Source organism: Mytilus edulis, chromosome 1 (assembly GCF_963676685.1).
Source record: "Mytilus edulis chromosome 1, xbMytEdul2.2, whole genome shotgun sequence".
NCBI lineage: Eukaryota > Metazoa > Mollusca > Bivalvia > Mytilida > Mytilidae > Mytilus > Mytilus edulis.
This window is the reverse complement of record NC_092344.1, coordinates 93,342,704-93,358,203: the sequence shown is the minus strand read 5'-3', so window position 1 is coordinate 93,358,203 and position 15,500 is coordinate 93,342,704. Positions and strand designations below refer to the sequence as shown.

Sequence of the window (15,500 nt, the reverse complement as noted above, 5' to 3'; positions counted from 1 at the left end):
AAAAATATTAAAACATATATTTATTAAAAATGAAAAAGGAATTAGGCATGATTTGCAACATAAATTTCCTAGTATTTGTTCTAGGTTTAATGTTCTCAGTATCGGAATATAACAAAAATGTTACATCTTTATTATCTAACCATACACTGTTTGTTTTAAAAAATCAGGACAACTATCAAATACAGGTGTATATTTTCAAGTTTGATTCAGTCGAATTGAAAAGCTCACTGAAAGATTGTGTTTCTGTAGTTTATTCAGTGATTTGTTATAATACTGTATACAAATCCTTAATGGAAATGAATTTAAAAAGAACAAAAAGAAAATTGATTTTTTTCATTCAAGTCTACTTAGGCAGTACAAAGTTAATGAAGTTATTATTATGATAAAACTCGTCACGGATAATTCGATCACCGCGGAGTGCTCGATCGATTGTTATTTTGTCACGTGATCAAAATAAACCAGCTGTTCAAGATGGCGGCTATCAGGATACACGAACTTTTGTTTATTTTCACATTCTTGTCGTTTACCTCTGCGACAGGAGTATTTGATAGGGTCCTAGATGATATAACTACTTGTTCCGACAAATGCTCAAACACATACACGCCACACACTTTTGAAAAGGTAGATACATTAAGTTAAAATGTTGATAACCCGTTGAACAATGGAGGTATCATGGTTTGTTGATTTGTGGAATTCATCACAAACACTGAAAAAAGAGAAAGTAAAGTTAATATGCATGTTATAAAAGCTGTGAAATACAATCATATTAAAACAGTTGTTTCTGGTGTTAACAAGGATGATCAATCATATTTTGATGAGAAAATTAACATCCAATGACTGGTCGGTACCAGTTTGTGTATGATGACCCTATAATAACATAAACAAATATCTTTCGTATGATGTTTATTAATAATATGAGGTAGGCATAACCTGTTAATGGGTACGAAGTCTGTATGAATTATTTTTTTGTAACTTAAATATTTGTTAAAAAAAAAAGAAACGGAAATACCGTACGTAACGTTTCCAATTTGGGTTCTGTTGTTAGGGATTTTAGTTGTGACATTATTTAAGTTATGATGTCATATGCAATGTAAACAAAGAAATGCTATCATCAAGTAAAGTTTTTTCATATCAAGGAATTACTAAAATTGAAATTGGTATTGTGTTCCTTCCTATTTTATACTAGACTGATAAATATATATTTTACTCAAAGTTTCATACAAACGAGACCGGAAAAAGGAAGTACATTGTACATTTCTGCGCAGATGCGGGAATTCAAAACATGACATCCAAAAAATTGTACGGTTTTGAGTTCATTAGTACAATGAAAATTTTCCCGATTTTTTTTAAAAATTAGTTTTTATTGATTTTTCTACTGTTATTGGGGACTTTGTCCCCATATTATAGCATAATGATAATACAAGCAAATGTCTTTCCCTTGTTCATTATAAATTGACTGAGCAACTGCTCCATTTTGTTAATCTGTACTGTACTCTGTCGCCTCTTCTTTATGAGTCCCAGTTATACTGTTTGAGGACCAGTTACATGTACCCTCACAAGGCATTTTATGCCCAAACTTTTAAGGGTGCTTAATTTAGACATGCTATGGTAATCTGTAGACAAATATTTTCAAATAAATTGTAAAAAAAACTATTTGTTTGATCAAATCAAAACAGTGGAATAATCAGTTTTCCCTTGCCTGTTATAAACGTGCACCCAATGACTGCATGAGTATGTTTGAACAGCATGAACAGTAGGGTTCTATTATTTTCCTATGATCACTATAGCGTTTTTTAAAATTATTTTGGGAAGATATAAATTATTCAGAAACATGATGTAATTTGTGTATACACCCATAGGAGTGGGCATGCAATTTCTTTTGTTAAATCAAAAGACTGGCAAGTACAGTCAATTGAAAAAAGCAGATAGGCATTTGTAATCACTATTTTTACAACAACAAAAAAGATTATAGCTAGGATGGGCTGGTGGAAAAAGCAAAATCCACCCAGGCTGTTGTGTAGCTACATGTACAGTTCTGTACCTAGATATTGGAACATATATACATACATGCATATATACTCTTGTTCAGCATGTTCAGATTTAGAGAAGGAAGAAGACCTTTAGGAATTTATGGCTAAAATAATGATATATACAATTTTCAAATTGGACCTTAACATTTAGATAATGTGAAAATTTAGTGCCATTTTAGAATCATAACAAGGCCGTAACTAGGCATCTTATTTTAGTGAGGCAAAATAATTGAGCCGAGCGAAGCGTGGCGTTAAATTTTTTTGGAGGGTATGAAATGAATGGTGCAAAATCCTGCGTTCTAGGCATTTTTAGAGAGTTTGATAATGTTTTGAATTTGGACAGTTTTTATATAAATTGTTCATATTTAAAGACTTTTACTAATACCAAATTTTTAACAACTTTATTTGAATTTGTATGTAAGATAATCATCCAAATATCAATTTAAATCTGCCGCCAGAACATAGAACAAACTTCGATTCAGTAGAGTTTGCCAATTATTTCTATGGTGGGTTCAGTCAAATTGTTTTAGAATCATAACTTTGGTCTGCTGATATCCTTATGGCGATGAACATGGAGCATGGCAAGACCGCACAACCTCTCGCCACTCATGTATGCTCTTTTCCTAGATTTCAGTCGTTTCAGGGCAGTCTGTGTTTCTAAAGGTAGCACATTATCATCAACACAATGATCAATGTCTTCTTCCAATTCCTTCTCCATCAGCAATTCGGTAGCAGCATCGGTAGTAACAGTTTTGTTTGCAAAAGGGAATTAAGCTTTCCTATAAAGGCTAGCATCATCATACAGTCTCAGTTACAAAATATTAAACTCACTTGTATGCTGACAAAGAGTAAACAAACTAGGGATAGAATTAGATAAGATACATGTATATGATCTATCTATAGAGTAAGTATATATGATATGGGTACAGGGGAATTAAAATGGAGTTTTGACGTTTACATGTAGGTCCGTAATTTCAAATTATTTCTGGAAATAGTCGGTGGTATTTTAGTTCCAGAATCTATAAATTTAGGGGTTAGGGGTTGGGGGTGTCTGATTCCGAAACCCCGAATATAAAGAAATGAAATTCCGTAGTCCCGAATAAGTAAAGACAAAATCCTGTGATAAAGGTTCTATACCATTCCTCAATAATGTCAAATTGGAATATGGGATGTTCTTTCAATTTTTAAGGTTAAAGAAACATGGATCATGAAAAACTAATCCATGCATGTTTCATATTATTTATATTTTATTTATCTGTAAAGAGAAAGGTTGAAGTTGATGAAACGGAGAAATGAATACACAGACAGGACTGCCCCCTTGCGATGCCCACTACTTGATTTGTCAGTCTACTTATCGTTTTTGGATTGTTCTAATGAAGTTATATGCAATACGCAGACTACGTTCACAAACAAATTAGTTTACTAGAATTATTCCTTCTTTACCTTCAGTGTCGCTTTTCCTTTTTCTGCAAGAGCCTGTTTTTAACCAGAGATCCATGATGATTATCGTTACTAGGTTAATGTAATTGAGAAACATCACCCGTTGAGATGCTGAGTTATCCAGGAAGAATAGTTTAAAGGAATGATGACAAGTTATAGAAATTAAGGTTGAGACAGAACAACAAAAGACTATTTTATTTGTATATATGTATAAAAAAAAAAATCAGTGTCGAAATTTTAGTGAGGCAATTGCCTCACTTGCCTCACTTGCCTCAAGGGTAGTTACGGCCTTGCATAAGTGATGTAATATGGTCCTTTTATGCATTAACTAATACTTTAAAATAGCCACACATTACCTTTCTTTTTGTTGCTAAGAAGATGAGTTATACATGTACATCATTGTACATATATGCATTTGAATTAAAATTTTAAATCAGTTTTTTTTTTGCACAACTATTCAGTTACAATTTTCATAAATAAAAAAAAAATCCCCCAAAAATCTTAATCATGATTATTTCCTAAATCAAAGACATATATTTTGCCTAGATTTGTCTCTGCCTGAATAGTACATCAATTTAACGAAACTACAATAACGTTTATAAATGATGAAATTAATAAAATTAATGCCTAAACAGTACATAAATTCAATGAAACCATGATTATATTTAAAAAAAAATGAAATTAATAAAATTGATAATTTTAAAAGAAAAACCAAAAAAACTGGTTTGATATGAAACTATTAACTTGTAATCAATTGCAAATGCTTCAGGTTGTGTTATTTTTATGAGAATGATTAATGTCATTTAAATATTGACATCATTTATAAACTTGTTTTAAAGTTATTAAAAAAAGTATTTATCCAGAACATGTAATTGTTAAGCATGTTTAACCTTAAGATATATAATTTAAGAGTTATAACGGATTAGGTCAGAATACTTAGAGCAATTATTTGACATTTGGAAAATAATTGTGTTTAAAACTTCAGGGTAAACAATTTGAAAATCTGTACACAAGTCACTTCCTTATATCAAAGACTAATCTTATTCTGTCAGTTATATTAATGCATTGTTATAAGCTGTAAATAAAGGATTACTAGTCCCATTAAAGTAGATTATCTAAAAGACAGACTCCATAAAGAAAAACCACCATAAGTATACATATATATATATTTGGAAGAACCAAAAATTTGCGAAAGCAAATTTACAGATCTAACATTGTTGGGTTGATGTTTAGACGAGTTGCATATATATATTTATATATACATGTATATATAAAGGAAAATCTTGAAAGTATGGAGAAATTCTTGAACATGTTGAAAGAATAGAAATTTTTGGTGAAACTGATTATCATGATTATGAGTTCATATTGACTGACTTCCTAAGCAGTTGCCCACTCCATTCATGCTTTCCTAAAAAAAAGGATGCACAGTCCCCTGCTCCCCTAATAAACCTGTAATTATTATCTAAAAATAATAAAATTAACATGATTTACCATTGTAAAGAAAAACACTTTTGTTAACATTAAATTGTATAGATTAATCAAACTAGAGTAAAAAAAATTCCACATCTAATGTATAAATAGGAGATGTGACATTAGGAATTATTAGTGAAAACAAACATACATTTATTATTTAAACTGCATTCTTCAGTAGCATAGTCAAGACACCTTTCATAGAAAAAAACCATATAAACCCAATTTAAAGGACAAAATTATCAACATGATTAATTGAGATTTGTATTATCATTTGGATATGAAAATATGAACAGGATGTGGTATATTTGCCATTCATGAGACTGTCCTTCCATGAAAAAGGTCTAGGATGTTAACAACTGCAGGTTACCTTCCAGCTTTCGACAATGAGCAAAACCTTTACCATGCAGTGAGCATACTTAGATGTAGCTATAAAAATTCTGGGTTTAGCAAAATGTGAAATAATTCAATCTAAGAGAAAAACAAAGACCGAATTTTATATACATATTCCCGCTAAAAAAAAGACAATGAGTGTAGAGGTTTAAGTTGGGCATATAATCCATACTCCAACATACAAAATACACATGATTATCTAAATAGAGACCAGTAACAAATTGTTTTTTCTATTTCAGAGTTATTTAGTAGATGTATGTAAAAGAGGATGTAGATTTTTTACCATTATGGAATTTATTTATAACCATGATAATCTTAATATGACCATGAAAGGTTGCACATCATGTAAGTTATACAAGTGAACTGTAAATATATTCTACTTTACATTACAATGTAATATATTTAGTACAGTGTGTGTAACATGGTTAAGCAATATGATTCTTCAGTTCGGAGAAAATATTAGAAATGACCACCTCTGTTTTGTTGTTCAATATTTACAAATAAGAAATGCACTCATCTTTTAAATATATTATGTATGTGTTTCTTCTCTATTTGTATTATAGATCACAGAAAGGTTCAAGTTATATTAAGATGTGAAGCTAATTGAAAGTTCAATTACTTAATCTGTTATTCATTATTGCTGTTTATTATGAATTGAAAGAGACGTCCATGTGTAGATGTCAATAATACGGCAACGTACAATTCAAAAATGTAAAGTATATCTAAGGGGCAAGGTTATGTCTTCAGAATTAGAACCCTACATGTAAAGCTCAAATATGACCTCAAGTCTAATCACTTTGTAAATAAATTCAACATAGACCTCAAAGTATCTCCTGTCATGAAAAAACCAGTGTAATGGACAGACACACCAAGATACAAAAACAACCACTCACAAGGTTGACAGTATCTGGATTCTGAGTACTTGAGAAAATTAATCCAGTAAAAAACATTATAATGGTATAAAATTCAATAAAAACATAGCAACAAATAAAACATCACTTGTTAGTTTGGTAACACAGCATGATAAATATTATAAAAAAGAAAGTAACTTGAATTTCAATGTAGACAAGACTGAAAAGAGAAATATATATGGAATGATTTTTCAATTGTCTCAAATAGAATGAGTCTATAAACAATCGTTTATTGTTATTTGAAATCCCCAGGAATCTGTATCAAATAATGAAAAGATTGTAGTGGTTGGTAAAAATCTGGTTATGATTCTCCATGAGCATAATTCCTTCTCTGGATTCAGATCCTTCACAGTTTTTTGAAACTAACTTTATATTTTGTTTTACTGTTTCAGCATGTGAAGAAGCCTATAACACAACAGATGAAGAGACCACCTGTATATTTGGGTGTAAAAATCAAGTTCCTCAGTTGAAGAAATTTAATTTTGATGAGGTAAATCTCACTTTTATTTTGTGTAGACGATGTTATAAAGACAAGTTTGCTTTCTACACATTATTTTTGTGCAGATCAAGTTTATAATGAAAATTAGAGAAATGCATTCCATATTTTATTAAAATAAGATATAATTATCTTTTTTTATACGACCGCAAAAATTGAAAATTTTTTGTTCATATATTGGTATCACGTTGGCGTCATCGTCCTTAGTCGTATTTGGCATCCGAAGACTTTTGGTTTTCCCACTATAACTTTAGTTTAAGTAATTAGAAATCTATGAAAATTTGACACAAGGTTTATGACCACTAAAGGAAGGTTGGGCTTTATTTTGGGAGTTTTGGTCCCAACAGTTTAGGAATAAGGGGCCAAAAAAGGGCCCAAATAAGCATTATTCTTGGTTTTAGCACAATAACTTTAGTATAAGTAAATAAAAATAAATGCAATTTATACACAAGGTTTATGAACAGAAGGAAGGTTGGGATCGATTTTGGGAGTTATGGTCCCAACAGTTTAGGAAAAAGGGGCCCAAAGAGTCCAAAATTAAACTTTGTTTGAAATCATCAAAAATTGAATAATTGGGGTATTTTGATATGCTGAATCTAACTGTGTATGTAGATTCTTAATTTTTGGTCCCATTTTCAAATTGGTCTACATTAAGGTCCAAAGGGTCCAAAATTAAACTAAGTTTGATTTTAACAAAAATTGAATCTTTGGGGTTCTTTGATATGCTGAATCTAAACATGTACTTAGGTTTTTGATTATTGGCCCAGTTTTCAAGTTGGTCCAAATTGGGGTCCCAAATTAAACTTTTTTTGATTTCAACAAAAATTGAATTCTTGGGTTTTTTTTGATATGCTGAATATAAACATGTACTTAGATTTTTTATTATGGGCCCAGTTTTCAAGTTGGTCCAAATCGTGGTTTTAAATTAAACTTTGATTGATTTCAACAAAAATTGAATCCTTTGGGTTCTTTGATATGCTGAATCTAAACATGTACTTATTTTTTTTTTATTATGGGACCAGTTTTCAAGTTGGTCCAAATCGTGGTCCAAAATTTAACTTTGTTTGATATCAACAAAAATTGAATCCTTGGTGTTCTTTGATATGCTGAATCTCAACCTGTATTTAGATTTTTGATTATAGGCCCAGTTTTCAAGTTGGTCCAAATTTAAACTTTGTTTGATTTCAACAAAAATTATATATATGGGGTTCTTTGAGGCCTAGATTAATATATTGTTTGTTTCCCCAATCCCGACCCTGCTGAGCCAGGTATGGGTAGGTAGGTAGGGAAATAATTTTATTTTTCCAAAAAGCTTGAAAATTATAGGACGATCCAACAAGCCTGAAAATCAGAAATGAATAAAATAATATTTGACTTAGTTTTGACAATAAAATTTTATGAGTAGCACCATTTTGCAGGGTCGGTCGGGATTGGGGAAACAAACTATATTTTATTTTAGGCCTGATATATGCTTAATCTAACCATGTATTTTAATTTTTGATGTTTGGGCCCGGTTATCAGATTGGTCCACATTGAGGTTTAAAGGGTCCAAAATTGAACTTTATTTGATGTCTTCAAAAATTAAATTCTTGGGGTTCTTTGATATGCTGAATCTAACCATGTATTTAGATTTTGAATATTGGACCATAATAGGTAATGTCCAATTTAAAGTTTTTAAGTTTAAGTTCTTCATGTTCTTAGACCACATTCATTATGTGTCAGAAAACTGTGTTGTGTCAACTATTTAATCACAATCCAAATTCAGAGCTGTATCAAGCTTTAATGTTGTGTCCATACTTGCCCCAATGTTCAGGGTTCTAACTCTGCGGTCATATAAAGCTGTGCCCTGCAGAGCATCTGGTTCATACATACACATAAAATGATATGTTTGCAATGTAAAATGTCAATGTTACACAGAGATATTTATGTTCTATTTGTTTTTATTAAGACATTATTTTGTTATAGATTAAAGAAAAAACTTTGAATATTTGTTATAAATTAAAATTCTGTTTAATTTATTTGATATCTTTTTCAGGATCCAATGGATATGATGAATATTCAGTTTATAAATCCATTCATGTATGTACATAACATGTACAGTAATATGGTAGACAAAGTTTGGAATGGTCTGTCTGTCAGATGGTCATTCTACATGAGGTCAGGTGATGGGTCAGTGATTGTAGTCAAGTCAGAGCCACAGTTTACACCAGAATTTGATTCTATTGAAACTGATGATGGTATGTTTCAAAGTAGTTTGTTCTCACTTTTCCAATAAGATGATAAACTCCTTCTTATTTATATAAGCCATTTTCATGTTAATGGAGTGGCATACTTTATAAGACAATTTAAAATCTTTTTTCTCCTTTTAAAATAACCAGGGCCGTAACTACCTATGAGGGAGGGGAGGCAACTGCCTCCCCTGAATTTTCTGCACCAATCTTTTTTTTTGAAGTAATCAAATCAAATATTGACAATATGTACACGAAGAACTTGAATTTATATTATAAACAACACAAGTTTACAGTTTTAACAGTGTTATCATGTTATTCAGTAGTGAGTGGGTCAGTATTCGCACGAGAACACATATGAGCAGAGGAAGTTCCTTTTGTATTGTGAATCTTTCAAGATATCGGAAATTCGTCACCGGCTGAATTAGCTGTTGGATAGTTTTTTAAGTCTCTCGATCGTACGAGAACATTATGGTCAATGCCTTAGTAGGTAAACATTCCCATTCGTTGTAGCAGGGACTTTCTATACTAAGTATATACTAGACTAGTATAGAAAGTCCCTGGTTGTGGTTATATACATGTCTGTTCAGCTTTCAACAATATTGAAAGTCAAGATCCTTGATAAAAAAAAAATATCATGCGTTCTATAATCTTGCTTTATATGTTTTTTGAACTTACCAGTTTCTAAAAAAAATATCTTTACATACAGATAATAATTGTTTGCATGAAAATAGCTCCAAGAATCCAGCAAAACCTGATCTTTCTTAATGTAAGGAAATCAAAAGAAAACGGGTAATTTTTAGCCATATCATTTGAGAAAAAAATCTGCGGTCACAATGAATTTTATGTTAACAATTATAGGTCAAAGTACGGCCTTCAAGACGGAGCCTTGGCTCACCCCGAACAGCAATCTCAGCTTGTTTTTGCATAAAAGTTGCTTCCAGGTTCAAGCAATACTGATGTTTCTTAAAGTAAGGAAATCGAAGGGAAACGGGTCATTTTTAGCCAATGACTGAGAGAGAAAAATAGGCGGGGGACTGTGCCCCAACCCCTCTATCTAATGGGGAACTGTACCCCAACCCCTCTATCTAGTGGGGGCCTCAATCGGCGGCCCCCAAACCCCTGCCTCCCCTGAATTCGAACCCTAGTTACGGCCCTGATAACAAATGCAAAATCTTTCTAACTTAACATGTTCAAAAATAGTTAAGAGACTACGTAATCCCAATTCTATTATTATTTGGAGGCATAATTGTTGGAAGGGATATAACAGATTTTCAAAAAAATCTTGCTAAAATCACATTTGCCAGTTAGAGGATTCAGGCTCTGTAGAGTCTGTCGTTGTCTTTCTTGTTACAAATGTCACAGGCAACAAAACATAGATGTTTAGGGTAGCATCAACACCTACTGTGAAGTTTTCTTATTAATTTATAATTTTACACATTTTTAACCACATTTAAAAGTAGTGATGGAGTGGAACAACCTTGAAAACAATGTAGTGAATGCATCCAGTGTTGAGAGCTTCAAAACTGCTCTGGGCACTGTCAATAAATAGACAGCACTATCTCTACTGTTGTATTGAAGCCAGTATTTCATCAAGAAATACATACCACACTGACCATCACATTGCATTAATTATTATTTGCCAAAGCAGGAAAGATACATGTCTACAAAAAAAAATTATGCCCCCGAATGCAGCAGAGAGGGCATTAAATTGTACTCTTGTCCGTCTGTACGTACGCCCCAAAGTTGGTTTCCGTTCTCTAATTTTAGTTTGCTTCAATCAAATGTTATGAAACTTAAATACAATGCTTATTACCACATAATACAGATCAAGTTTGAAATTGGGTGGCGTCACTTTTACCATTCTTGAGTTATGCCCTTTCTACACATAAAACTGTTCAATGTTCTTCAGTTATGCCCCTTTATATAATATGGAAGTGGGGGCATCATCTGTGTCCAATTGACACGTTCCCCATTTATTAGATTATATGATGCAAAAAGTTTTATTTATTTCCATATATTATAACAAACAAAAAATTGTCAAAATTATGCTGCAATAATCTACAAATTTGTTTACCATAACAGATTACAACACAGCTCATTATTTGGAAACCAACTTGGAGGAAGTTGATAGATCCGCAACACCTGTAATTAAGAGATCCCAGATAATGCCAAGAGAGGATGGTACACAATATGCATACAATGTTAATGGTGAAAACACAGCTACCAATGACTGGCTGTCATGTGTATCTAAGAAAACGGGTTTATCTCGTGTGTTTCTGAGCATGCTATTGTTCATGTCTGCCATGATGATGATTTGGCTATGTCTGACTGCAATGGTTACTGCCCCTGACCAGAGAGTTCATGCAAATAATCAGGTATGTTTTATAGTTAAAGGTGTTGTAACAGTCATTTGTTTGGGATATAAAAAAGAATGTGTGGTATGATTGCCAATGAGACAACTCTTTACAAGAGACCAAATGACACAGAAATTAATATCTATAGGTCACTGTAAGACCTTTTAACAAAGCCCATACTGCATAGTCAGCAGTAAAAGGTCAGGAATTCACAAATATAAAATAGTTCAAGCATATAATTGTTCAAAAAGTGTTCTGAAATCCTGTAGAAAATGAATCTATATTTATTTTTAATATCAACAGCCGTTGATAAAAACTAGAACTTAAGAGATGTTTTGATTGAGAAGGTGGTTGAAGGGTAGCTAAACAGCAGGTGTCTATATGGATTAAATGTTGTGCAATCTTTTCCCCATCAACCTATAATCAATAGATTATGACTTAACAATATCACCAAATTTACTGCTTATTGGTTTAAACGATGAGAACGAAATTCATTAGCTCAATTCACTATTTTAATAAAAATGGTCTACATGTGTGTTATTTTAACTTGCCTAAATAACTGTATTTTAAAATACTTGTAAAAAGGGGAATTTAAGTTTGAACTTAAAAGTTTCAGTATTAATGTTTTGGAGTGGCATAAAAAATATAACTTTTCTTTTCATTATATTTGATTTTATTCTTTAATTTCAGAGACTTAGTATTAATGGTGACCTTGAACATATCAAACAAATGAAGGCATTAGGAATGGAGATATCATATCCTCAGGTGATCTCGGATGATGCTGGACCACTTCCTGTCAAGGTCAAAGTTCAGAGATTATAATTCAGTCCCAATCAGATAGACTCATAGTATTATGAATTAAAATGTGCATTTGAGATGCAATAAGACATTCAGCTGTATTTTTGAAAGGGAAAACACTATTCATGTGGGATTTCTAGGTTTTGTCTTATGATAAACATACTTGACCTTGATGTACTCTTCATACCATATTTGAACTTGATGTACTCATCATATTTATTTGATGTTGTAGTTTTGTTAACCACTACATGGGCATTACAATTTTGTTTGTACATCAGTGGTTTTGTAAACAAATTTATATTTTAAAGGTTGAATTTGTGACATTTGTCATATAAATTCTCAAGTCTATTTATTATTTATTATAAAACTTAATGGTGAGTTGTTCCCCAGATATAAATAATGATGTTTTGCAGAACACCGCTCGGACAATATAATAAAATTTACTGAAAGGCAAAAAAGAAGACAACTACTCCGCGGTTAGTTATAAGCCCATTTATTGATATTAAAATGACTGAAAACAGTGTTGAATACAATTAAAACTCATATTTTACTTCCTTTTTTAAAGGAAAAGAGAATTGTAAGCCTCTCTTAAGGTCAAGTCAGAGTAAATAGAATCCATGTTTACATGTACATGTATAATCTCCCAGAAAATATATGTGATTCCTATTAGATTTTCTGAATGAAATGTCCTGGTTGATCTGGGGTCATTTGGGTGCAAACACCTCATGGCCATGATGGGAAATTGTGATTTGCAGATATTTCCTTTGTGAAATCATTATTTTTCTGAAAAAAGCCATCGATTGGAAGATCATGTATTGATCACAAGATTCCTGACTTGACCTTTTGATTCATGTTTCTTGCAATTATATATAATAAACATATAATAGAACTTGTGCTGTTTTTCATTTAGATATAATATGACTTATTTTTCTATTTTTTCTTATAGAATTCCATTTTTGTTTGCATGTGATAATTTGTTTACGTTTGTTATGTTATTAACATGTTGTATTTAACTTTGATAGTGTTTATGGTAAAAAATATCAATATTTAATGTAAGTTTTATGACTTTAGTTTCAGCAATATTCGTATCATTATATGTTTTTAAGTTAAATTAGAGATTTTTATAGATTTGGTGAATTTGGTGATGTATTAACCGATTTGGGTGAATTAACAGATATTTAAATGGACAGTTTGTAATGCATATATCTTTTATCCAATACTGAATTTAACTGACAAAATCTGTCAGAAAATATCAAGATATTATATTAGAGTAATACATTGAATATTGTATTTAAAGTAAAAGGTATTGATTTCAATCTATTCTTAAATCCTATAAAATTTCTTTTAAATAATAATTATTTATTTCCATACCTTTAGATTCCATTATATAGTCATGGTATGCCAATATATATTTTCTGCAAATGATTAAAAAAAAAAAGTATTTTCTTTGAACAATGATTTTCAGCAATTGTTTTAAAACACACAAATTATTAAAAATAGTTATGAATGAAAATATTGTAGAATGTTTTGTGTGCTTGGATCTTGAATGTTATTAATTATTGTGTATCAATATAGTATGTATATTTTTTTCTCAATGGAAAATGATTTTTACTGTGTAATCAAATTACAATATAATTAGATAAGGGTTGAGAAGTCCCTGATTATAAACCAGTTGTATAGGGTTTTCATGGATAAAGACTTACACTTATGCAACATACATGCAAAAAACACAGAAATATTAGGCTTTTATTATATTTTTTTAAAACATTTATATCATTTCAAATGAGGTAATATATTGCATGCCATATTGATTGATGATCTACTTATAGCACAATTGGCTTAATCCTGGCAGCAAGTTTTTATTGCCCAGAGAGAACCACAGATGTTTTGGCAATCCTAGTCAAAGATTGAAGTCAGCTCACAACCTCAGTGTTCTCAGGCTAGAAATTGCTTTAGTTGAACTACTTATACCACTTTGCCAATAAAGTGCCACACCATTTTGGTATAAATTAAATAATCAGAAAATCCCATGCTGAAAAGATTGGAAAATTATCATTCGCATGCAAGATATTGAAATTATTTGATTTTAATGAAATTCAGTCAAATATTTTTTACTGATCACATGTTAAAGCCAGTATTTCTGTTGCATTTTAAACAAGTGGAGATAGTGTTTCAAAGTTAAAAATTGAACTTGTAAGAAAAGAAATTACCATATTTGGATATTGCATTATATTAAGTTTTTATGGAATTCATAAAGTGTTTGCTTTTTGTATTCAAGAGAACCCTTTGTACATCATAGATGTGAATTTTCTTTTGCCTTTGATATTGTTGTAAGAAAGATAATTGTGTTTTAAGGAGTAAAAACACTCACAAGTTCTACCACGAGTGGTGAAAAACGGGATAAAAACATGGTGAAAATTACATCAGTATTTTGTATCACATAGAGATCATTTGTAATATCTATTGTGTATAAATTTAAATGAGTTTTGTAAAATGTCCTTTTCAATTAGTGTTCCTCTTCTTACCATTCAATTTCAAAGGTAATAATAAAAAAACACACAAAAAAAACTGAAAAAGCAAAATTTAATCAAATTGATAATAATGTAAATTTTCCACAGGACTTCAGTATTGGGAAACAAAAGTGTCCATAAAAAAGTTATTATACAGGGTTTAATATATTTAAGAGGAAATTAAGGTTATTGAAAAAGTATCTGTTCGAAGTTTTTCCGACGACTGAAAAGGACAATTTACCAAACACACATTATGTAGAGTGAATGATAATAATATTCAATGTTGATGTATAAATGTGAAGTATTGAGGGTAAATGTGTGTGAATGTAACGATTGTATCTGCTAGTTCAGATAGTCTCCTTTTCTGATATATAATAATGCTTTATAAAATGGTATTTTTCTCAATCAATTGAGATAGTATAATTGCTGTTAAATATATTTTGCGACAATATTTTGTTACTATACTGTATAAGTGATGGATTTATGGGATGAATTCATGAGGATAGGACTCTTTGAAGTGATGTTATGCTATAGTTTATTTGTGATAGTCAAACTAATTATGCCTCCAATATAAAATTTTGTACTGCTATGTTTTCATAAATGGCATTTGTATAAACAAGAACTTAAAATAAAATAAGACTCCTGCATTTGGTTCAAAAGTAGAAATCTCAACTTTTTTAAATACTATATAAGATATTTATTTCTGCTTTTGGCATCAAAATACATAACTTATTCAATGAGATGAAAATAACATGTTCATTGATACAAAAAAATGTAAACATACATACACATCTTTGAAATTCTTTGTAGAAACCTGCTTATGTATACACGTGTGGGATATAAAGAATAAATGTATACAAATGGTGA

The 15,500-nt window shown here is 30.9% G+C and overlaps 1 protein-coding gene across 1 annotated transcript; it reads left to right on the top strand.

The window, feature by feature from the left end:
- The first annotated feature begins 436 nt into the window (after positions 1-436).
- LOC139495396 (transmembrane protein 59-like) lies at positions 437-15,500 on the top strand. Its single transcript, XM_071283702.1, has 6 exons — positions 437-621; positions 5,573-5,678; positions 6,637-6,734; positions 8,776-8,977; positions 11,054-11,346; positions 12,016-15,500. Exons 1-6 carry the CDS (start codon positions 472-474, stop codon positions 12,145-12,147), a joined length of 981 nt encoding a protein of 326 aa, XP_071139803.1. The 5' UTR covers positions 437-471; the 3' UTR covers positions 12,148-15,500.

What these genes read in the sequence shown, in the direction of transcription:
- LOC139495396 (XM_071283702.1), top strand. Translation starts at nt 472, where the DNA reads ATGGCGGCTATCAGGATACACGAACTTTTGTTTATTTTCACATTCTTG. An exon ending in CGCCACACACTTTTGAAAAG is followed by an intron (nt 622 to 5,572) that starts GTAGATACATTA and finishes TTTCTATTTCAG; the next exon opens with AGTTATTTAGTAGATGTATG. An exon ending in CATGAAAGGTTGCACATCAT is followed by an intron (nt 5,679 to 6,636) that starts GTAAGTTATACA and finishes TTACTGTTTCAG; the next exon opens with CATGTGAAGAAGCCTATAAC.